This window comes from Lutzomyia longipalpis, chromosome 3, assembly GCF_024334085.1.
Source record: "Lutzomyia longipalpis isolate SR_M1_2022 chromosome 3, ASM2433408v1".
Classification (NCBI taxonomy): Eukaryota; Metazoa; Arthropoda; class Insecta; order Diptera; family Psychodidae; genus Lutzomyia; species Lutzomyia longipalpis.
Genome location: NC_074709.1, coordinates 25,327,407 through 25,350,647, shown reverse-complemented (window position 1 = coordinate 25,350,647; position 23,241 = coordinate 25,327,407). Strand labels below are relative to the sequence as shown.

Below are 23,241 nucleotides of genomic sequence, written 5' to 3'. Positions count from 1 at the left end.
CAATAAAATCAGTAAAAAGAGAAAAAAAAATACTGTGAAAAAATCCGTCATAACGACCAAAACCTTCTCACCGTAAGTTTGAGCCCAATCCACTCACAAACGCGAGAAGAAAACACGACGTGGAATCTCAACAAAAGTGGGCCAGCCGTCTGTGTAAACGCCGTCTCACAGTCCAATGCAAAGATGTCGGCACCAAAGCCGCAGTTGTTCGACACTCTCCATAGTTCAGCCAGTTCTGATACAGACAGGTAAAAGAATGGTCACCTTCCTTGTTTGGTATTAGTAGCTGAACTTCCACTGAGGCAGTTCATGCTCTAATCCGCTCTTCCGGACGGCTTTTTTGTCCGTTTTTTGCCTTGGGAAAAAATCAGCCACACGCAGTGTGGAAAAACGTGTATCATACGCGACGCCCCCACAGTGTGTATGTGCGAAAAGGTGGAAATTCCCTGTGATTTTCCGCGTGAAAACTTCTTGTGCATTTTCTGTGATTTGTCTTTTTGAATTTTGTGTGGACAATTGTATGCAAAAGATGCCTTCCAGCGAGGAGACTGTTGCTGCTGATCTTCTCTACATGTAATGTTCCCATTTCTTCTAAGTACTCTTTAAGAGAAATTTCCCTAAATTTTCCAATCAAACATCCGCTTTGATGCGCAACTCCTTACCGATTTCATCATATTTCGTGGAAGTTCTTTTCTTTTATTTACGCATCCGTGGCGCCACGAGGCAAATCTCCTCGCAGTTAGGTGCCCCCGTTGTAAGTCACCTGATAAGAGGACGTGCTTTTTATCACATGAGAGCGCGCATGCAGTCTGCTGGGGAAACGTGATGTGAAAATGCATGTGAGATAACCTCCAAAACATCCCCCAAAAACATGCTCCACTCGCGAGCAGCATGACTAAAAGGAAAACGTGGTCTTGGCACTTTTCTTCTGCATCACGGCGCGCTCTCCACAAATGATCTAATTTTAATTTAGTCACTGCGTCGCGTCGCCAATGACCTGGCACATTCACAGTGTGCTGACAAACGGCAGGAAAATTTGCTTCCGCCGGGTGGAAAATTTATAATGTAGCATTTGTTTGATCCACGCATCTGCTAATGATTTTCTTATGATGCCCAATCCTCCCTGCTATGCTAATCAGGCGAATGGGGGGCACCAATTAGCAGAGCAGAGAGGAGTTGTGGATCGTGGGGAAAATTAACACGTAGTCAAGAGTTCTTGGAATGCGGCAAAAAAAAATTTACGCAAATCTTATCATCAAACAGTCCAGCAAGAAAAGAAAAACTTACACTACCCGCAATCAGAGTTAGGTCACACTCTGGCTTACTTTTATGGTTTGTTTGTGAATTTATCGGATTTATGAATGAAGAGATTAAGCTGGAATTTAGTCAGACAGAATTTTAATTTTAATTTACGTAAAAATTGGTATGAAATACCAACTAATTAAGCTAAAAAGGACTTTTTATTGAATCGTAACGTATAGAAGAAGAAAAGCCTATTCGTCCTATTACTATGTATTCAAATGACGTTTCGATGTACATTAATTTATTATCTTCAGGTCCTTCACGTTTTTATTTCTGTAGCCAAAAATTAATTTAAAAATTTAAAAAAAAAAAAACTTTTCAAGCATTTTTCAGCTGATTCAGCCATAATATTATTAATTTCTTTGGTTTTGTAAGGACGAAATTATGTTCACGTGCTTAATAACCGATTTCTCTCCTTGGGAATGTTTTAAATTTTGTATTTTCTAACGATTGAATTACAAAAAGAAAGATTTGGTGCAGAGAATAAAAATTCAATTAAACAAAATAATTTTAGAAAAATCTCCTGATTAAAATAAGAAAAATCCTTGACATTTCGGTTTAGATCAGGATCTTCTTCAGGGCATGGAATCTTCGAAATCTATTTTTGTTTCATCTTTAGGTAAAAACTCTTTCAGAAGAAAAGATTTCTAGCAGAATAGACACGTAATCTTATTAAGAAGAGCTTTTTCGCTTTTTTAAAGAAAAATTCTGCTTAATTGACCTTTTCTCGAGATGTTCTATTCTCGATGCCAGAGTGTGTGATTGGGAGTTTTAGTGCGCAATTCCGCAGCGCACACACCATCAAAAATTCCCAACTTCTGATTCCGGTAAAAGAGAGAAATGTGACACACTCACAAAGCTTTTTTTTCTTTAATTGTAGATTTCTTACTAAACTCCTTTGCTCAACAATTTCTCAGAATTTTCAAAATGTCTTCGTTTTTCTTTCTTTCTTCCTCTCTCTCCCATAAAAAACCGGTTTTTCCCGCTTCACGGAATGATAAGAAGGTTTGTCGTATAAATCTCTAAGCAAATACGAATGCAATTAAGTCAGACGACTTTTAAATGGTTTGAAATTGATTATGAGGAAGTCTCACAATTAATAATTAAAATGTCTCAATGGCTTGGCTGCTCTTGTGTGCGCCTGTGGGGGTAAAATAAGAATTTTATACATACTTCTACTAAATTCTCATGGCTCTTTTGTAATTTTTTTGTGGTCAAAAGCGAGAAATTCAGCTTTTTTGGTGGAAACGTAAATTAATGCAAAAGGTTTTTGACCTTCAGCGGCATTTTCAGTGTTGAATTCTTCAAAATTTCAAGGTTAGAATTCACTTCAAATGACGCCCATTTTTTTTTTTTATAAGTAAGAAAAGTGTTTTACTGCAAACTTTCTTATTTTGCATTGTTAATTTGCAGAGTTCCACCCACAATTATAAATATTTTCTCATAAATTTTTGCATAATTTTTCCTTCAAATAAAATTATTTAGTTCATCGCAAAATAGAAGAGAAATTGACACGTTGTAACCATTTATTATTATCTTTGTTGGCGGTGTGTGTCCCAATTTTCACAAACTCTTACGGTGTGGCGATAAAATATCTCCTCAAGATAAAACGATGACGTGGGATTAACCCATGCTAACGAGGTCATAGATCTGCTGTACCTAGGACCTTCATTTTCTAGAATTTGACTAATAAGCCTATAAGAAATATAATTCCTGAAAAAAAAAATTTTTAGCCCCCATGGGGGCGTCGGTAGACACCGTATGATATATCATACGTTTAACGAAAGGGGGTTGAAAAAATCCATTTTTTTCTCAGTCTTAAAACAAAAACTTTAATTTATTTAAATGCATAAATTACATAATTTATGCTTAAATTAAGTATTCTGGCTAGATTTTGGACCAGAATTAATTAATTGCTCCAATAGAACTCCAATCCTTGGGTTTCACAATCAACTCACCGCGTTCTTGTAGAGTTCTAGCTCTAAGAAGATAGAAGCTGAACTTGTCGTGGTTCCCACAGTTGTCCTCATCGCTAACAGTTGCGTAGCCAGGAAATAAAATAACCATCTCAAGTTGCATGGTTGGCTCTAGGACGGAGACTTCTTGTGAGCATGCTGACAAGTCTCCGGACAGAGCCGGTTGTGCTATCCTTCTTCGTTCTCAGACCTACAAAAATCAAGATTTTCGCTATAATTTTTATATTTCCCGGTGTTAGATACTTTTTAATACTTACGATGTATCTGATTTAGCACTTCCTGGCATTCCTTTTCACTGCAATCTATATTTTCATTCCCAAACCCTTAGATCTTCCCTCACAGAAATAAACTCGCACTTTAACCTAAAAAGTACCTCAATTCAACCAACGTATGATATATCATACGCAGATGTTTATCACGTAAAATATTGAATAATTTGCGGCCGGAGACGGATATTTTGCTTAATTCACAAAGTTTTATTAATAAATAAGAGATTTTGTACAAAATAATACAGAGAAAAAGGAAATTGTCACTTAAAATACACACATTTTGGTTCCCGGACAACATTGCAATTGGATACACTTAGATTTTTGTCAAAAAATAACATTATTTTATGTTTTTGACACCCAGGAAAATTAATATAAAGAGTTAAGGGTTTATAAAAGTGGAAAACACTAACCCGGAAGGAAATTTTTGCGAATTCGCGTCATAAAAATTAAACAAAAAATACCAATTTTGCGTATGATATATCATACAAAAAGTGAGGATGGGTTAATAATAAAGTCAAACAGAAATTTGCATTGAAAAAAAAAACGTTTACTCAGCCATGATAAACGAAAAGAAAAGAAAAAATTTATGGAGAATTTGAAGAACGTAAATTGCGAGGCGCCATTTGTGAAATGTGAATCTTGCGCAAAAAATTTTAAAGACATTTTCAAACATCTTTATTGCGAAATTGTCCATTACTGCACGCGTGTTGGTTAAAGTATTTTATTTATTTTATTGACCAAAGAGCCACAAAATCATTAACTGAATGTGGGACTGTTTGAGCATCAAACGAAGTATTTTCGTGATGTAGAGAGCAGACTTATTGACGAGATCTTTCAGCTGATGATTAAATAAATAAATGATCAATAAAAATTAATTTTCTTCTTATCTTTAAACTTCCTCAAAAGAAAATAAAGGCGAAAGTCAACTACTTTTGCGCATTAGCTCCGTATGCCTGTGAGATTAGTCAGAGAATTGATTGCATTTGCTTTGAAATGTTTGAGAAATAATCTATAGTTTTTATGCTAAATCGGATCTTTGAATCGATTTGAATAATAAAAATTATTAATTGAAGAGATCTTGATAATTTAAGTCGATTTATTAATAAATTTTTTCACGATTTTCTGATGAAGGAAAAATATTTTAAATCATTACGAAAATTCTAAAGACGTTTTGAGAATGTTTATGTTCTTCTTCAGGTCCTAATTATAAAAAAAATCGAATTTTCTTTAAAAACGCATTCAATTTGAATTAACCCTTTCGCGGTTTTTTGGGGCATACATAGACACCCAAACATGAAACATTTTATTATCCCATTTTTTATGAATTGAATTGTTTTTTTTCTAATTAGAAATATGTACATTAAATTCACGCAAAAGAAGTTGAACAAGACATTTTCCCTGAAAAGATGTCCTCTGAGAGCATTCATAGAATAAATATCGTGATAAAGAGAGCATGTTTCAATGTTTTTATGTTTCACGTTGAACGCTAAAGGGTTAAAATTAATAAATATCTTCCAAAAATCATTACAAAAAGTATTATGAATGGAATTTTATTATACATATTAATAAAATTCTAAAATTCTTTTGAGAGAGACTGAGAGATTTTAGAGCTTTTATCTATTAATTCTAAATTAACCCTTTCGCGTTCAACGTGAAACATAAAAACATTGAAACATGCGATCTTTTATCATGATATTTATTCTATAAACAATCTCAGAGGAAATTTTTCCGGAAAAACGTCTTCTTTATTATATTTCTACTTGAAAAAAAAATTAGATTCATAAAAAATTGATAAAATAAAATGTTTCATTCATGTTTCGGTCTACGTATAACCCAAAAAACGTGAAAAGGTAAATTTATTAATTTTGCTTAATTAAAACAATCTCAAATCATTCAATACAATTTCTTTTCTCAAGAGCCCCTGATGAAGTTTCTAAAGAGAATCAAAAAGTCAATCTTTCTCCCCATCTATCGGACAAAAGAAAAAGCTTCAAAAGCTCTCTGTTATTTTTTTCTCTGTGATCTAATCATTCCCAATTTAATCCACCTCAATGGATTTGTCGTGTAAAACGTAAATTATCTCAAATCGGAAATCATTGATGTCAGAGAGAGAGAGAGAGAACATATTATGTTAGTTTTAATGTATTCTACGTGTTTCAATGTGAATTGACGCCATTCAGCACTATCGTTCGTTATTTATCTGCGCACGATAAAAGGAATTTTACACACACCCCAAAAAAAAACCATTTAGCATTTTTTGCAATACCCCCATAAAATTTTCATTTACTAATCTTATCAAAAAAAATATTTGCGAGACTGGCTATTTATAAATTCAACGTCTAAACATCCTGGAGGGTTAAAAAAAAATAAACTGAGTCTGCATGGGTTGAATTACGGGAATTACGGATTGAATATCACAACGTTTGCATTCAATGGATAATGATCTTCTTTCTCAAATTTTGCTGACAAATTCTTTTTAAACATTCTCTTCATTTTATGCTCGGTCAGAACTCTTAATTTTCTACAAGAAAATCACAAGAAAAGAGAGAGAAAAAATGCTTCAAAGGCGCGCGTGTTTGTTCAAAATCGTTCGTTGACATCCATCCATGGTCTGTGGTGGAAGATTTATTTTTAAAGATTTTTCTCTTTGGATGGGGGTACCTCTTTGCAGTGACGTAGGAGATCACAATGATTGCGGAGACTCTGTGTTTCCGGACACACCGGGAAGTGCCAATGGGGAGAATGGTTCAATGGACTTTGGTTGCCCAGCCTCACCGACTACGGTGCCCCATCAGTCGTGGAAAGGTGCCCAGACGCGTTCACCGCGCCCACGACGCCAACGCACCACATCGATGAATCAGACAACAACCATAAGTTCGTCTGAGTCAATTATTCGTGCCCACAATCGTACCATTTACACAGCTGGTCGTCCCCCGTGGTACAACTATGCCGGCCAGCAGGTTGAGCCCTTCGTCATTGGGATCTGCGGTGGATCAGCATCGGGGAAGACGACGGTGGCACAAAAGATTATTGAGAGTCTCGATGTGCCCTGGGTGACGTTGCTCTCAATGGATTGCTTCTACAAGATTCTCAATGAGAAGCAACATCATCAAGCAGGACTCAATGAGTACGATCAAAACGCTTTATTTTTGCCAATTGAAAGTTTGAGGAAAAACAAATCCTCCTTTCAGGTACAATTTTGACCATCCCGATGCATTCGACATTGACCTAATGGCAGAAACGCTGAAAAAGCTCAAAGAGGGCCGTAAAGTTGAAGTTCCTGTTTACAATTTCGTCACACATTCACGTGAAGTGACAACAGTGAGTACAAAGCAAACAAATTAAAAATTAAATTTCTCTGAATTGATCATAAATTCTTCCTCTTTTGCGCGCCTCCCAATTGCTCTTCCTCTTTAGAAAACAATGTATGGCGCTAACGTGATCATTTTTGAGGGAATTCTCGTGTTTCACAGCCCTGACATCCTCAAGATGCTCGATATGAAGGTATTTGTGGACACAGATGCCGACGTAAGGCTAGCGAGGCGACTGAAGAGGGACATTAGCCAGCGTGGCAGAGATCTCGAAGGAGTTCTCAAGCAGTACTCAACAATGGTGCAACCATCCTACATTAACTACATTGCACCGAGTATGGCGCATGCGGATATTATTGTTCCCCGCGGTGGGGAAAATAAAGTGGCCATCCAACTTATTGTTCAACATGTACACACGCAGCTACAGCTGGTGAGTCGAAATTAAATACAGAAAAATATACATTTTATTTAATATTTTGTAAATTGTAATAAAGTATGAGCTCACTGCTGGAGCAGGTTAACATTTTTGTTAACAGATTAACAGCTAGATACTCTCTTTAGTATCTCGAATAGGATATTTCTTTCATCCTTTGAGTAATGGCAGAGTTTTTTTGCTTGAGAAGATTAATTTATCTTTAAAAGAAAATTAAAATAATTGAAAATATTTAAATCATAATAAAACTGATGTATTACCGAAGTAAAAGGTGAAAGTTTAAAATAATAATCATTCACAGTATCTGTTTATAGTTGGTCATAGAATGAAATGCAACCGAAGTTTACGCAATAAGTTTTAAAAGAGGCCTTTATTTTGCTGTGAAGTGTTTTGACTCAAGTGGTGTAAAGCCGAAGTATAAGTACTAAAAGAAAAAAAACGAGCATTTTTTTTGTAATAGCTGTAAAGAAATCGATTTGAATAAACCTTTTGAAACTTTCTTAATTTATCAAAAAAAAAAAGCTTCAAAAGATTTTTATTAAAATAGGTTTATTGGAATTTTTAAAAATACAAGCGTAATTTTGCAAAACAAACCTAATCATTGCATTGACAACTGAAGAAGTATTAATGATTTTTGTTCCAAATAAATCATTTTTTCAATGAGAAGAGGTCAAGAAGAGCAATTTCCATACAGATAAATTAAAAAACATAAAAAATTAATTAAATATTAAATCTTATCTACAAAAGAAAATTTAAAAAAATTATAAATACTGTGGTACTCACCGTTTTCTTGATATTCTTCCTCTCCTATTTCCTCTTGTTGAATCTCCTCAATGTCACTCTCGCCCATCACTTCTGCACTCGCCAACGTACGCCCTTCGACTAACTCTCTCTCTCTCTTCCCGTCTCTACTGAGCCGTCCTTTCGCTCCCACAAATACATACGACGTTTCGAAGACTTTTAATTCCATCTTCATCAGGGAAGTAAAATAAATGGGAAATCAATAATTTCTCCGTCTTGCAATTAATTTAATTTTTGTATTTTGTGACAATGTTTTACCGTCTATTTTACATGCTTGATGAAGAGGGAATAAAAGCCTTCGAAATATCCTACATTGAAGTCTTTTGAGAACCTACTTAAGGTCGTAAGTCGTGTTCTCTCAGCAAGAAAAACTCATCTATTTTCAATAAAATTATCAAGAGCAACAATTTTTCAATTTCTTTTATTAAACGAAATTTTCCCAATCATTTTTATACCACTTTTTTTTAAATTCCGGATTATTATGCATGAGTAACTCGTACAAACCAAAAGAAACAAATAAATGGTCTACAACGAGTTCTAATGCAATTGTGGAAATGAAGAAAAAGCTATTTCTAACATTGCTTAAAATGGTGCATGACCGAAGTTTATATTTAAAGTTAAAAATCATTTTTTTCTGTTGCTTTTCATCTAAAGAATATTTTCTGAATAAGAATAAATCAATTAATCTTCAAATTAGGAATAAAATAGAGAGCATAGAGAGAATTTGGAAGGATTTACCAGGGAATAGGGGTAGATTCTAATATAAATCTTTTCTTTCCTTACAATTCGTCAGTTATAAGATTTTTGGTATTCTGGGAAAAATCTTATAGGGATTTTGACATTTTATTTCTATTTTAAATCGGATTTTGAAGGAAAATTATTATTTCATGACTATTTTCCTTCACAAATTCTTTTTGTTTTTCTTTTTTTCCTAGACCTACATTAGAACGATTTAAAAAAATCAATTATCAAAATCTTACAACAACTTTAAATTTTATAGAAAAGAAAAGATTTTTATCAGAATCTACCTCAATTCTCTTATTTCATTACCTATATTAATTCAATCAACCACTAAATGACCTTTCTGTGGTTAAAAAAAATCATTTCAATCAATTTTTTTTCAAGCTCAAACAGTCCAACAGATTTTATTTATATCTCCCTCCTTCCCTTCCCCCACAAGTCACAGATGATTGATTAGAGTTAAGCTCCATTTCTTTTGGGGGGCATTTCCACATTAAATGTAATTTTTTTTCTATTAATCTAATCACTAAAATGACCCCAACTGGAGCATTTAAAAACCCCTTTCAATCAATTAATTGGATGTTCTTTTTTCATTAGCGTGGCTTTAAACTGCGGGAAACCCTGGCACAGTCCTACATTGGGCAACCAATGCCGGAATCACTGCATTTACTGCCAACGACGCCCCAAGTTAAGGGGCTGCACACATTCATACGCAATCACGCCACCCCCCGCGATGAATTCATCTTCTACTCAAAGCGCCTTATTAGGCTCGTGATTGAGTACGCCCTGGGATTCCTGCCGTTCAAGGATGTGAGTGTGGAGACCCCACAGGGGGTGTCGTATGCCGGCAAACGCCTTGGGAGTGAGAAACTCTGCGGCGTATCAATTCTGCGGGCGGGTGAGACGATGGAGCAGGCAGTTTGCGACGTTTGCAAGGACATTCGCATTGGGAAGATTCTCATTCAGACAAATCAGACCACCGGGGAGCCAGAGGTGAGATTTCTTCTTCTTTCTGAAGTTTTTATCTTTGAATTTTCTTTAAAAAGATTTTTCTTTTAAATTTTATTTTGAAAAAAAAATCTTTTTCTCACAGCTGTACTACTTAAGATTGCCAAAGGATATAAAAGACTACCACGTTATCCTGATGGATGCCACCGTGGCCACAGGAGCGGCTGCCATGATGGCAATACGGGTGCTGCTCGATCACGACGTCCCCGAGGAGAATATCCTCCTTGTGTCGCTCCTTATGGCCGAAATTGGGGTCCATTCAATTGCATACGCCTTCCCAAATGTCCGGATTGTCACATCAGCCCTCGATCCGGAGATTAATGAGAAATTCTACGTAATTCCGGGCATTGGGAATTTTGGCGATCGCTACTTTGGCACAGAACCATCCATTTGAGGAAAGCTGCCTAATGGATTTACTTAAGTCTCATTTTTTTTAAAGTCTTATTTTTCATTTAAAAGAACAACAAAAAAACCCGCACATGATGCAATTTCTTCTTTTTTATTACTACAATTGATCCCCCACAAAGGGTGAAGAAAACAATGTAATTTATGAAGTGAAAATTAATAAAAATTTTCAAGCAATTGATTTTTTGAGTTCTATTCATCGTCTGTGAGGAGTTTCCACGTGAAGCGGTACACAATGGCCAGGAGGAGGGCTATGAGTCCATAGAGGAAGAGTGGGGATTGCTTTGGGGTAACTTCTGGGACATTTGGAGGTTCCTGTCCGCTGGTATCTTCAAAATCCGGGCAGTTTATGTAGCCATTTTGAAGCTTATTCTCCTCTGAGACAACACTGCACTCTTTCCAGGCATCCTCACTGTCCAGAATCTCAGCCTGCATGCTGAATTTCGTGGCAGAAATGATTCGAACTGTCACAGATTTTCCCAGAAGATTCTCCTTCATGGGCAGGAGAACCTGTTCGTAGGATTTATTGTGCGCCACATAGAAGCGTCTATCGTGGGAGATTTCCGTCACAAGGACCCTCTGGGTAAGACCAATCCGCTCCTGATACGGTTCGTAGCTGCTGAAGAGCTCCGTGAGACGTTTCGTGCGGGTTTTAACGAGATTTGCGGGAATTCGGGGCATCCGGGAAGCTGGTGTGCCGGGTCGTGGGAAGAATTGATTGATAAAGAGCGATGGGAATTTGTAATTTGCACAGAGATCCATTGTCTCGGAGAAATCTTCCTCCGTCTCCCCGGGGAAGCCACAAATTATGTCCGTGGCGATGGTAACACCAGCTACGCGCTCCTTCAGGAAGTCCACGACCTTCTCAAAGTCCTCCCGGCAGTATTCACGCTTCATGGCAGCCAGGATGGCATCACTCCCACTCTGAACGGGCACATGGAGGAAGGAATAGACACGCGGATGGGCGAGAATCTTTGCCATCTCGTCGAGATGTTCCAGAATGTACGGCGGGTTAGTCATTCCAACGCGCATCATGCATCCTTCGGGAATGACAGCAACAAGTTGCCACAGAAGTTCCGGGAGAGACGTCCCGATATCCCTTCCATACGTCCCAGTGTCCTCCGAAGTGAGCCAGAGCTCACAAACCCCCTCCCGGAAGGCCTGCCTAGCACGTTCAACAATCTCCTCCGGAGGGTAGCTGACCAAATCCCCACGGGCATGCTTTGTCTTGCAGTACGTGCACTGATTGAGGCATCCCGAATTGATGGGGATGATCTCAATCAGGGGATTCTTCCGGACTTTCGGCAGTGCCAATTTAGGTCCAGCCACACGCTTTCCGGCAATTTTCTTCGGTTGCAACAGACGCACACTGTGCCCCTTGAGAGTCTCCTCCACCACCTCAACAACACGATCAATCTGCTGCACCCCAATCACACTCAATCCACGCAGGTAGTCCGCCTTTGGGGCTCCCTGGGGAACACATCCAGCCACAACAACATGCTTCCCATCCGCCACACCAGCTTCAATTTCATTCCGGAACGTATCCTCGGAGGGATTCTTCACAGTACAGCTATTCAGCAGCCACAAATCCGCCAGCTTCTTGTCATCCACGAGATTGTACCCAAAGGCCGACAACTGACCAGCCATGTACTCCGAATCGGAATTATTGTGGGCACAACCCCATGTTTTCACGTAGATCTTCTGCGTTCCCGGCACAACACTCTGGAAAATTGGCTTTTCCTTCGGCTCCTGCTTTTCCTGCTTCTTCACACGCGCCGTCACGTCCTTTTTATTCGCATACCGTTCCTTTGGTGTGATGTCCTGCGATGAAATCAAATCCTCAATGTCCTCTATTATCTCACTACACGCTGACATTGCTGAATTTCCCACAATTTCCCGTGAAAATGAGGAAATTTAATTATTTTTGTGGAGCACAAAATTTGTAAACAGCACGTGTTGATGTTGACAAAAAGTGAGCGAGATGCAAAATCATTCACTTTACATTAGAGTGAAAGAGACAAAAAGCACGACAGCTAGCGCCACATGTAGTTGGGGAAGGAAGTTTTCTTCCGGAGAAAATTTCAATTCGGTACACTGTGAGAAACAGTTTGTTGAAATTGAAGAAATGAAAAATTTCCAAAATTTCACATGAAAATTACTTTTCAAAAATAAACATAAAAACCATAAAAAAAAATAAAAGAATAAAAATTCTTTTCCTACCCAAAAATTGATTTATTCTTGCACCATAACCTCACAATACCATGGCCATGGTTCTTACAAACATGGATATAAAGATACAAAATTCTGATTGTTAAAAAATTAGGAAAAAATATTCATTTATCAGTCATTTAGACAGATTCAAGGAGAAGAGCAATTCCTTGGCCACCGCCAATGCAAGCCGATCCAATGGCTCTCTTTAGCTTCTTCCTGTTCAGTTCGTGCACCAAATGCCCCGTAATCCTCGATCCGGAAGCCGCCAGAGGATGTCCAAGAGCAATGGCACCTCCGTTGACGTTCAACTTGGACATATCAAGTTTCAAGGCTTCAGCACAAGCTAAAGTCTGCACGCCAAAGGCTTCATTAATCTACGAAAAAAAACCCAAAATTAGCCCAAATATTCAAAATGGCGCCCTCTTTTCAAATTCTAACATCAATGAGATCGATGTCATTGAGAGAAAGTCCCGTAAGTTTGAGAATATTCTTAATAGCTGGCACAGGACCAATTCCCATGATTTCTGGAGCAACCCCAACAGCAGAGTAGGCAACCAGACGAGCTAGGGGTTTCAAATTGTACTCCTCAACTGCCTTCTCTGAGGCCACAATTACAGCAGCAGCACCATCGCAGATTCCCTGAAAAAGAATTTATTTTTAGCTTTAAGATGAATAAAAACTTAAAATTCTGCTACTTACAGATGCCGATCCTGCCGTTACGACGCCATCTTTTTTAAACAGAGTCGGTAATTTTGCTAAACCTTCAAGCGTCGTTTGTGGCCTGAGGTGGAAAAGCTTTTTAGTCACAGTTTTTTTTGTTTTTCTTTGCAGTTAATTTGCAATAAAAAATCAAAAAGCGATTATTTTACAACATACCATAAAACATTCAGCATACAGAGCACTAATGAAACACTAATTAGTAATTTAATAACCACAGAAAACATTTAAAAAGCACAAAAAATTATAAACAAAGGCAAAAAGAGTTATTTTTAAGCATTAATAAGCACATTCGGTGGATAAAAAGCGATTTTTTGTTATATTTTTGCAGCAAAAAGTTAGTTCTAAGCCAACAAGTAGTCAGTATTTTAGGTTAGAATTGTTAAAATGCGGAAAAATGAGTGAAATGCAATGAAAACTGTTAAAAATGCAATGAAAATTGCTTAAAATGTTACAAAAAGGCAAACAAATCACAGAAAAAGCATTAAAAAACCACAAAAAGCGAAAATTTCAAAAATTCGTACCTTGGATGCTCATCAACGGTAAAATCGACTTCCTTCCCCTTGACTTTGATCTTAATTGGAGTAATTTCAGCTGCAAAAGCCCCCTCATCTTGGGCCTTCTTCCAATTCTGTTGAGATCTAAGGGCAAACTTATCCACTGTCTCACGTGGAATTTTAAATTGAGCCGCCAAATTTTCAGCCGTTAGCGCCATTGGGAGTTTGCAGTAGGTATCGGTAAGTCCGCCCCAGAGGCCATCTTCGAGGACCCCATTTGTCCCCAGGGGAACTCCAAAACGAATTCCACGCGCTAGGAAAGGTGTCATTGACATATTCTCAACGCCACCAGTTAGGGAGACCTTTGCAGCACCCAAGAGGATGTCCTGAGCTCCATTGACAACCGCCTGGAAGCCTGAGCCACAGAGACGATTAACCCCAAGGGCAGGACGATCTTGGGGGATTCCGCACTTGAGGAGTACATGACGGGGCATATAAATTCCATCACTTGCGGCCATCTGTGTGAGAGGCGTATGATTACATTACATTAGTAGAGATAAGAAAAGCCCGAGAAAGGCCTGATAAGATTTGATTAAATATTGAATAACAAATAATCTCTCTTTAAGTGGTTTTGAGGAGTAGATTAACTATTGAGGCCTTTGGGAATTCGCAAAAATATTGTTTTTTGAAAGGAAAATAGATAAAAACGTTTTTTTTGTTCATTAAAAGTTTGAAAATTCGGAAAATTCATATTTTTTATTCAAAAGCCGAACAAACTTACATAGAGACTGAAAATTATATATATTTAAAAAGCTTTCAAAAGAGAATTTTTAAATGTTAAAAAAAACATTAGACGTTAGAAAAAAGAAATGTCAAACATAAAAAATATGTCAAACAATATTTAAATGAGCATGAAATCTTACAAAATAAATGACAAAATGTAAAGAAAAAACGTCACCGTATGATATTAAATCGTTTAAAGTTAAAAAATTAGCATCTAACGTTAAACAAGGAAGGTCAAGTAAAATTTCATCAATCCTCTGCAATATTTCACGAACTATTGAAACTTTCACAGAAACCTTCAATGTCTAATGCGCGCAATTTGACGTCTTCCCGAATTTTTCTTTCACACAATGATTGTTTATTTTTAAGTTCAATGTGAAAAATCCGCATTTTCCCTCATTTCCCCCCATTTAATTTCCCCACAAACGGGTACGTGAGTGTCGTGAGGATATAATGTTGTTTAAGGATAAATCCATAAAGCAGGGTGTTGTGGGGAAATACGTGAAGAAAGATACTCCCCCCGATATTCCAGGTAAGAGTTGAAAAAAAAATCAAAAAAAGAAATTTCGCGAGTTTTTTGCGATTTCTCTTTTGGCAGTTATTAATGTCTGGACAACGGAGGAGACGAAGAATAAGGCAAAAGCACGGAGGAATAGTCAGCAACTGAGTGAAGCGAATATTTCGCAGAATTTTGCCGGAAGTCGGGGTCAACTGCAGAATGCGGTGTTTGGGAATGGGAAGAATTTGACCAATAAGCAATCCACGGGGTTGGGGCACGAGGGGAAGTACACACCGAACCCTCAGATTAGTAGTAGTATGGTTAATGTGCCACAGAGGATGTCCCCGGGGATTGTTGGGGCCGGAGAATTGGGGAGGAATAACAATTTTGCCAGCTTGTATCAATTGATGCAGAGTGAGAACGATCGGAGGACTTCCACGCAGTCAATCAGTCAGAGCAATAGCCATGGGAATTACGTGGAGATTGATGCAATCGATCAAATACGTCTCCATGAGTATCAGCAGCAGCAGAGCGCCAGTCAGCAATTTCAGTCAGTTCCCAACTTTTCGCGTGCTTTCTCCCTCAATCAGGCGCACGGGCACACCTTTGAGGGACAGCAGCAGCAGCAGGAGGCAGCTGCGAGGGCACTGAGTAACCCCGCGAGGCCCTACAATGCTGACGGATCGCCCATTTATGAGAATCATCCGCAGCATTCGGTCAATCAGGGGGTGGTACGTTCGGAATCACCAATTTACAGCAACACCACATCGAGCTTATCTGTGTACTACCAAGATCAGAACAATCCCCCCGTGCCGGCGCTCTATCCACCACACGTACGCTACGGCACGAAGCCCACGCATCAGTCAATCTACTCAAATATCCCCCCAAATTCCCTCAGTTACTACGGCTCAAGTATGGCTGTCATGTCCACGGATAATCCCATCTATTCCAACATCCGTGCAATCGATGTCACCAGTGGGATGACCTACGGGGAGCAATTGCTGCACAATAAGAGGCACAACATCCTCACACAAGGTGAAGATCCACAAAAGTCAATCAGAACGCGTCCAGTTATAAGAGTTGGTGTCCCACAACGTGTAGAGAAGTTTGTTTATGCGTTGTAATTTAATTTGTGAGCAGTATTAGTAGAAAAAGGTGATTTTTTTGTGAAATTCAGTAATTTGATGCATAAAAATGGCTATATCTCTTGTTCTATAACACCTACAGAAATTTCTCGACTAGTTTTGGAAAAGGTCTTGAAACAAGCTATAATTAAACAATTCAAAGTCACCTCTAGAACACAAAATGGCGGGTTTTTGTTTTATTAAAACAGATTTTGGCATTTTTTCTCCTCAAGGAATGATTCTAGAGGTTTTTGATGTTCTAGAAAGTTGTAGAGAATTACAAAACCTTTAAATTGATACCAAGTTGAGCAAAATCGGACCAGTCGGTCAAGAGATATGGATCTTAGAACTTTTCAAATTCAAGAATTTTTTAAATGGACATATCTTCTAAACGTCGACATAGACTTTCTTTATTTTCGGACTGGTGAAAGATATTGAGTCAGGTTACAATATATCAAAATTTAAAAGATTTGCCTAATGGGGATTCGAGATATTGCCCCTTAAAGTTAGGCAATTTTTGTTTTTGCTTTTAGCGCCTGTTGCGATCATTTTTGGAACTTGGAATGTTCTAAACAGTTGTAGGGCTTCTCATTACCTTTCGTTTGAACCTAAGTTGGTCAAAATCGGTCAAGCCGTTCTCGAGTTATATCGAAAAAACACTTTTTGCTTAAGGCCGCCATATTTGCTAAACCGCTTGACCGATTTTCAAGTATGAATTATCGATGAAAATGTCTCACTGAGCACTACAACATACTAAAATTTCAGACCTCTAGCTGTAAGGGAAGTGGTTGACAGTAGTTCAAAATGGCGGACGGCGGCCATTTTTGATTTTGAAAATGCGAAAAAATGAAATTTTACACCCACATTTCTATATAAAACCTCAAATCAAAAGTTAATATCTGTTACCGTTCTCGAGCTATAAGGTAAATGTCTAAAACGTGCTCATACCAAGTTTGAGCCCGATCTGAGGTCACGAAGTGGAACACCAACTAATAAATTTAATAATTGTGCCAAAATGACGAAGGAATAAAAATTTGTTTGTTTTTTGCAGTTTCTTCGCAACAAACCCTCGAGGATGAGCTTCCACTGCCTCCAGGGTGGTCTGTGCACAACACACTGCGTGGCAGGAAGTACTACTTTGATCACAATGCACAAACAACGCACTGGTCGCATCCCCTTGAGCGGGAGGGCCTCCCAATTGGATGGCAACGAATTGAGTCGCCACAGTATGGCATCTACTACGTCAAGTAAGTCCTCCTCAATTAAAGATTTCCCACAGAACTCACCTCCCCCTCCCTCTTGCAGTCACATCACACGACAGGCTCAGTACAATCATCCCTGTCTCACGTCGTGCTATCTCTACACAACCGCCACAGAGGCCCCGCGAGCTGTAATCCCCGAACCACAGCTGGCAACGCACGTAACCACCCACAGTGCCCTTGTTCCTGCTAATCCCTACCTCCTGGAGGAAATCCCCCCCTGGCTGATGGTCTACATGCGTGCCGACCCAGCAACGGATCACAAACTCAAATGGGACATGTTCCCCCTCAATAAACTCGAGTGCTTCGACGGCATGCTGAATCGCCTCTACAAGCAGGAGCTGCAAAATATTGTGGTTCGCTACGAGAAGTACCGTCAAGCACTCGATATGGAGATTAATCGACGATTGTGCCTTCCCTAGCGCATGTGATTTCCACTCTCTACTACACTCTTCTCGTCTTTTGCTTCTCCTTTGCAGAGGATTCAATATTTTATTGCAATAATGTGTTAGGAAATTTTGTGATATCCATCTCTTAATTACTTTTTACAAAGGCAAAACCAAGAAGTTCCTTCGCACTTTGAACATCATGCAAAATCATCCACAAAGCACAAGAAATTGTCTATGTGTAGCCCAAAACATATAGCCTCTGTTGTATCGCTTATTTTATTAAAATTAAACAAATTATTATTAATTAAATGTGACAATATTTTAGGAGATGAAACAAAAAATACGCTCAAGAATAAAATGTATTTTAAATATAAAAAAAATCTATTTTTTGATTATTATTTCTGCTTGAAAAACTTCCTCAAGTTTGAAACTCACTTTGGGAGCTAATAAAGAATTTCGAAAGAACTTTAAAAATTAACTAAAACGTCGCTGGATGAAGTAGAGAAGTTGCAAAAAAATCAGAATTGCTTGAAATGGCTGCAAAGGCTTAAAATTTTCACAAAATATTCTCTGTGGAGTAGAAAATGACAGGAAAACTCCCATAATCCGATCAATATTTTTTTGATTTTTTAAATGTCAAAAAAACGTTAAAGATGATTTAAAAACGACTTGACATTTACGTCAAACATTTTGACATTTATCTTATAACGTTTAATTTTATTTCATTCTAATTTTTAATGTTTGACGATTATTTGTCAACGTTTGACGTTTCTGTTCTGTTCATTTTAACATCTGACGCTTCTTTCTTACGTTAGATCCGTTTGATGTACTTTTTTAAAAAAAATAATTCTGAAGCATCTTATATTCGTTTTATTGGTGATGTATCTTTCCTAACATTTAATATATTTAAAGTTCGACATTCTTTCTAACTTTGAAGCTTTTTTTCTAACGTTTAACATTACATTTTTTTAAAGTTTGACGTTTCTGTTTTGTTCATTTTACGTTTTTTTTTTTAACGTCTGACTTTTCTTCTTCATAATTGGTGTTCTGTGTTACTAGCTGTCACGTTTTTTTTTGAACCTTTAATGTCCGTTTTTTGATACATATTTCATTCCTCTACGTTTGATATATTTTTTAACGTTCAATGACACATTTTTTTTAATAATGACCTATTTTTTTCAAAGTTTAACGTTTATTTTATAACCTTTGTTGACAATTCTTTTCTAAAGTTTGAAGTTTTTCTGTATTTGTCATTTTTTCTAACGTTTGAAAATTTCACCCCTAAAGTTTCTTTCGTTTCATGTAAACTTGCAAGCCATTTTATGTTTTGTCTCATGACTTGCATGGGGGTTATGTAAGTCAAAATATTTATCAAATCAGAGTTTAAAATTCCAATTCGCCGCTTATCAGTGAAAATTCTTTGGGAAACTCGAGAAAATGTTCCTCAGCAGATGCACAAATAGGTCAGTTATCAAATCAATTTAAAATTCCTGAAATATTTGCAAAATCTCGGGGAATATTTGATAATTTCCTCAATTGTGTTTTAGGTTAAGGAGCTGTTTGCACATTTTGGGACCTCCTGTGGGGGCGGAATCCCTCACGGGGATGCGTTTCTTCAACAGCACACCTGTCCTAATGGCTGAACCGCTGAAGAAGAAGAAAAAACTCGATCCGGCAATTATAAAGCAACGAGATGAGCGAAGGAAAAAGAAGTTGGAGAAGCAAATCCGGCGACTGGAGAAGAATGCACGACAACTGAAGCCCATTGATGAGCTTGAGGTGCCCTTTACGCTCATTGATGAGAAGAAGTGAGTTCTTGAGGGATTTTCTTTTAAAGAGTTTCATGACTAATAAGGATTTGTCTTGCAGAGTTCGCGTGAGGCCATCAGTTGAGCTAACGCCGGAAGTTCAGGAGGAACGAGCATTGCTCCAGAAGGAATGGGCGAGGTACAAGAGGGGACAAAAGATTGCTGATTACCAGCTAATTGATCAGGTGATGCAGGCCCAGAGGAAGGCTCTAGATGAGCTGAAGCTGGAATCGGAGGAACTCTACGAGGCTGCCATTCAGCCAGATCCCCAGCTAATGCCATTCAAATCAAGAGTCTTGGTTGCAACTCCGCCAATTGAGAACTATGACAGCCCTGATGGGGAATATGTGGATGTGTCCAAGAAATGGGAATGAAGGAAGTTTTCTTTGAAGGAATCTTCCTTGGAACGTTAGGATTTGAAATGTTTGAATAAAATTTAAGAAATTGAGCTAAATCTGTGTTTGTTCTGTGAAATCTTTAGATTCTAATCAGATTTCTAGGGGTCAGAGGGCAAGAGAGAATTCTTTGTAAACTCACCGACATAATGTTGCCAATGTTGACGGAATCAATCTGGGATGGTTCCAATCCTGCAGCCTCAATGGCAGCCTTAGCAGCCACCGTCTGTAGCTCCGTGATTGAGGTGTTCTTGAAGGCGCCCCCAAGAGTACCGAAGGCCGTCCTCTTGGCGCCAACAATAAAGATTCCTGCAAGAAATCCCATAAAAATTTTAAGATTTCATAAAACTGGCCACATTTCTCAGCTTTCAAGGCGAACCAACGCCCGGACTTTTTATCAAGAAAGATAAAACCAGCCACAAAAACTCGAATGGATTCAATTTTATTATGAATTATCATAAGAAACTCCCAAAAAATCATTATACAACCCACTCTGTCCGGAGATTTATGGAGGAATCAGGAATGGGATTCTCATGATTTAAGCGTCCTGTCAGGGAGTTTTAATGGAGATTTCCTTACCCTTTGTTAATGCAGACATTGCACAAATACACACTGCGTCGAATTAATTAAAAACAATTGAGAAAATAAGGAAAACTCAAGAGGAAAAATGCAAATTGTTGTCCGCGAGATCCGCGAGTCCAAATTCCAGCTCAACTAACACAGAGGGCGCAAAGTTTCATGAAATCCAAATTAGGTTATGAAATCCAAATGAAATTTTCAATGAAGTAAAATTTCAGTTTTGTAAAAATATCCCATTTTTTATTATTTTAAAACCTTTAACAAAATAAAATCGAACCTTTAAAAAATAAAATTGCCAGTCAAATTATCACCAACCAAATAAAAGATTAACCTGGACAGCAGATGAATCTCCAGCAAATCCTTAAACATCATTCATCTCAAAGGCTTTGTTCATTGCATCGAGATCCTTCCTGTCAATAGCCGGTTGGAGATCATGGCGCCCCAGCAGGGAAACCGCCATCCGGAGTGTACTCCAAATTCCATTGGACATTTGCTTGTATGAAGCATCCCTGACAATCCCGGAGCGTGCTGAAGAAGTCGCCTGATGATTGAGAGCCGTTAGGAGGTGCTCTGCTGCTTCCTTGTAGGCCTTCAGGTTGATGCAGATGATGCCAACGTTGTAGCGTGCCCTAATGAAGCCCGGATGAATAGCCAGGGCACGCTGATAGGCATCAACTGCCTCCACTGAACGATTCCCATTGGCAAGACTGGCTCCTAAGCGATTCCACGCTTTGGGATTTTCCGGTTGCATCTTCACCACAGCTTCAAAGCAATCCACCGCCTTGTCGTAGTCTGCTGAGAGATTAAACAGCACCCCCAGGGCTTCCTGGATGTCTGTATCAATTACACTTGGGTCCATCCTCACGGCTGCCAGGAAGAGATCCTGAATGTCCGAAAGATAAGGACTGCGGAAGAATTTTTGAACATTTGAATTTTTCACATCGCAGGCCTTGCAAATTATTGATTTAGAGCCAACTTCAGACTACTGAGCAGTTGTCAAAAATTCTAAAAGCATCTTTCTTTATAGAATTTTGTAAAAATAAGTAAAAATTGGCTAAGAAATCAGAAAAATTTGGTCATTAAGCCGGAAAAATAATTACTTTACCACAATAATCAGTAAAGAAACATAAAAACAGAACAGAAACTGATAAGAAAAAGCAAAAAAGTCAAACTCACGGTTTTGCAATGGATCCCCCCACGGCACCTTCTTCAGCCTCCCCCATGGCATCGGGTACCAAATGGGAGTACTTGGGATGCATCTTCATCCAATTTATCAACATCCTCAGTGCCTGCGTCTGAAGTCCTTCATTTGTGTACGACACAGCGAGCGCCATCAGGACATTCATGTTGTTCGGTTGCAATTCTAGGGCTTTCTTCAGTGCCGGAATAGCTTGGGGATCCTTCTCATTTTCCGCCTGTGCACGTCCGAGTAATTCCCAACATTCGGCATTCGTTGAATCCTGCTTAGCAGCCAATTCGAAGCAAAGAGCCGCACTGGAGCTGTCTCCCTGTGCGAGGAAAGCCTTTCCCTTCTCGAAAACATTCTCATCATTTGTCATTGGGTTGTCCTCGTCGAATTTGTACTCCTTGTACGGGTCATAAAAGTCCTGGAATTCCGTCAACCACGGATGATGCTCGTCGTTTGCTTCTGCAATTTGCCGCCATTCATCCTGAAGCCGATTCCAGAATTGCTGGTTGTACTCATCTTTCTTATCAGCTGTTTTTTTTTCAAGAGCAAACACAGTGTGAATTATTGCTGATAAAGCAATCCCTCTTCACCCAGATAATACAAAATAGATTACCTTCTTCTTTCATCGTCTCCACATAATCCTTGACCCAATCTGTAGATGCTGCAGCTTCCCCGTCAACCTTCTCACCGCCCTCCATGGTGAGAACTGATGAATCATCTCGGACATTCTTCATGAAATCCACAAATTCAGAGTACTGGAATGGATCAGAATCACTTCCCATTGTACGCAGGAGATCATCAGCTGCCCTCCGGAGTTCATCCTGCTCTTCAGCTGTTGGTTGTCCCTGCAGTGTTTTCTCCTTTTCAACCTTTTCGGCTCTGTCGAAGAAATCCTTCGTCCACGCCACACCACCTGATTGATTATGTACTTGTGGCTGAAATAGGGGATCACCCATCATTCCCGGAGGCATTCTCGGGGTCCACACAGCGCCACCAATTGCAGCTCCAGGTGTGCCAGCTGTTTTGCTGGGAGAATCAAAAATATGCTTCTGATGCTCGAGGAATTCCGATGACCAGGCATCACTGCGATTAACCTCCTGGATTATGGGTGGAGCCGGTACAATGGGATGCCCAAAACTCTGGGCATCAATGTCACGCATCTCCTTCAGCAGAGCATCCATCCGGAAGGTCTGCGGGGGGGCTGCATTCGTCATTTGAGCCATGAAGTCATTGACAAGCTGATCCGAGCTGAAAGCTTGTCGTCCGGGCATTGCCGTCTGTGGGTGACCGCTGAATCCTTCATCCTTGTACGTGGGATCTCTTGTTATTTGATTCCCCATGCGCACCAGCTGATTCGCGCCCCCACATTCGGGATCCACTAAATCTCTAAGGGACATTGTGACTGTTTTTTTTTCTATTTATTTGTTAAAATTAAAACTTTTCCGGATATTCTGGAAAAATCACTGAAAAATTAATAAGAAATTCGCGTGTTGTTTTATTTATTTTTGCACTTATCGGGGGAATGGCATGCCAGCTTGATAATTT

The 23,241-nt window shown here is 38.7% G+C and overlaps 7 protein-coding genes across 8 annotated transcripts in view; 4 read left to right on the top strand and 3 right to left on the bottom strand.

Moving 5' to 3' along the window:
* The window catches only part of LOC129792945 (beta-1,3-galactosyltransferase 5), a 1,144,668-nt gene that overhangs the window by 140,451 nt on the left and 980,976 nt on the right, over positions 1-23,241 (top strand). The gene's annotated exons all lie outside the window — the stretch shown is intronic.
* Positions 122-10,427, top strand: LOC129792928 (uridine-cytidine kinase-like 1). Of its 2 annotated transcripts, none has more exons than XM_055832346.1 (6): positions 122-248; positions 6,219-6,674; positions 6,739-6,868; positions 6,965-7,288; positions 9,431-9,826; positions 9,927-10,427. In XM_055832346.1, exons 1-6 carry the CDS (start codon positions 184-186, stop codon positions 10,233-10,235), a joined length of 1,680 nt encoding a protein of 559 aa, XP_055688321.1. In that variant the 5' UTR covers positions 122-183; the 3' UTR covers positions 10,236-10,427. The 2 variants fall into 2 exon arrangements, with proteins under 2 accessions (XP_055688321.1, XP_055688322.1); XM_055832347.1 differs by having other exon boundaries at positions 232-573.
* LOC129792927 (threonylcarbamoyladenosine tRNA methylthiotransferase) lies at positions 10,322-12,235 on the bottom strand. The gene has a single exon (XM_055832345.1). The coding sequence runs from the start codon at positions 12,119-12,121 to the stop codon at positions 10,439-10,441; it is 1,683 nt and encodes a 560-aa protein (XP_055688320.1). The 5' UTR covers positions 12,122-12,235; the 3' UTR covers positions 10,322-10,438.
* On the bottom strand, positions 12,458-20,661 carry LOC129792953 (3-ketoacyl-CoA thiolase, mitochondrial). The gene is made up of 6 exons (XM_055832449.1): positions 20,508-20,661; positions 20,071-20,237; positions 13,699-14,189; positions 13,157-13,238; positions 12,896-13,096; positions 12,458-12,831 (listed from the first exon to the last, which is right to left on the bottom strand). Exons 1-6 carry the CDS (start codon positions 20,524-20,526, stop codon positions 12,595-12,597), a joined length of 1,197 nt encoding a protein of 398 aa, XP_055688424.1. The 5' UTR covers positions 20,527-20,661; the 3' UTR covers positions 12,458-12,594.
* On the top strand, positions 14,774-18,105 carry LOC129792932 (scaffold protein salvador). Its single transcript, XM_055832353.1, has 4 exons — positions 14,774-14,986; positions 15,053-15,988; positions 17,129-17,324; positions 17,383-18,105. The coding sequence occupies exons 1-4, from the start codon at positions 14,908-14,910 to the stop codon at positions 17,756-17,758; spliced, it is 1,587 nt and encodes a 528-aa protein (XP_055688328.1). The 5' UTR covers positions 14,774-14,907; the 3' UTR covers positions 17,759-18,105.
* LOC129792984 (39S ribosomal protein L40, mitochondrial) lies at positions 19,078-19,987 on the top strand. Its single transcript, XM_055832492.1, has 3 exons — positions 19,078-19,188; positions 19,273-19,533; positions 19,595-19,987. Exons 1-3 carry the CDS (start codon positions 19,163-19,165, stop codon positions 19,905-19,907), a joined length of 600 nt encoding a protein of 199 aa, XP_055688467.1. The 5' UTR covers positions 19,078-19,162; the 3' UTR covers positions 19,908-19,987.
* LOC129792914 (peroxisomal targeting signal 1 receptor) lies at positions 20,726-23,220 on the bottom strand. The gene is made up of 3 exons (XM_055832328.1): positions 22,310-23,220; positions 21,684-22,224; positions 20,726-21,412 (listed from the first exon to the last, which is right to left on the bottom strand). The coding sequence occupies exons 1-3, from the start codon at positions 23,091-23,093 to the stop codon at positions 20,869-20,871; spliced, it is 1,869 nt and encodes a 622-aa protein (XP_055688303.1). The 5' UTR covers positions 23,094-23,220; the 3' UTR covers positions 20,726-20,868.

Bases quoted from the DNA above. Each gene is read 5' to 3' on its own strand.
- LOC129792928 (XM_055832346.1), top strand. From the start codon at position 184: ATGTCGGCACCAAAGCCGCAGTTGTTCGACACTCTCCATAGTTCAGCC. The intron at 6,675-6,738 runs GTACGATCAAAA...TCCTCCTTTCAG, and splicing joins CATCAAGCAGGACTCAATGA to GTACAATTTTGACCATCCCG. The intron at 9,827-9,926 runs GTGAGATTTCTT...TTTTTCTCACAG, and splicing joins AGACCACCGGGGAGCCAGAG to CTGTACTACTTAAGATTGCC.
- LOC129792927 (XM_055832345.1), bottom strand. From the start codon at position 12,121: ATGTCAGCGTGTAGTGAGATAATAGAGGACATTGAGGATTTGATTTCA.
- LOC129792932 (XM_055832353.1), top strand. From the start codon at position 14,908: ATGTTGTTTAAGGATAAATCCATAAAGCAGGGTGTTGTGGGGAAATAC. The intron at 14,987-15,052 runs GTAAGAGTTGAA...CTCTTTTGGCAG, and splicing joins TACTCCCCCCGATATTCCAG to TTATTAATGTCTGGACAACG. The intron at 15,989-17,128 runs GTGAAGATCCAC...TGTTTTTTGCAG, and splicing joins GCACAACATCCTCACACAAG to TTTCTTCGCAACAAACCCTC.
- LOC129792984 (XM_055832492.1), top strand. From the start codon at position 19,163: ATGTTCCTCAGCAGATGCACAAATAG. The intron at 19,189-19,272 runs GTCAGTTATCAA...ATTGTGTTTTAG, and splicing joins CTCAGCAGATGCACAAATAG to GTTAAGGAGCTGTTTGCACA. The intron at 19,534-19,594 runs GTGAGTTCTTGA...TTTGTCTTGCAG, and splicing joins ACGCTCATTGATGAGAAGAA to AGTTCGCGTGAGGCCATCAG.
- LOC129792953 (XM_055832449.1), bottom strand. The intron at 13,097-13,156 runs GTAAGTAGCAGA...ATTCTTTTTCAG, and splicing joins TAACGGCAGGATCGGCATCT to GGAATCTGCGATGGTGCTGC. The intron at 12,832-12,895 runs GTTAGAATTTGA...TTTTTTTCGTAG, and splicing joins ATGACATCGATCTCATTGAT to ATTAATGAAGCCTTTGGCGT.
- LOC129792914 (XM_055832328.1), bottom strand. From the start codon at position 23,093: ATGTCCCTTAGAGATTTAGTGGATCCCGAATGTGGGGGCGCGAATCAG. The intron at 22,225-22,309 runs GTAATCTATTTT...AAAAAAAAACAG, and splicing joins GGAGACGATGAAAGAAGAAG to CTGATAAGAAAGATGAGTAC. The intron at 21,413-21,683 runs GTGAGTTTGACT...ATTCTTCCGCAG, and splicing joins GGGGGATCCATTGCAAAACC to TCCTTATCTTTCGGACATTC.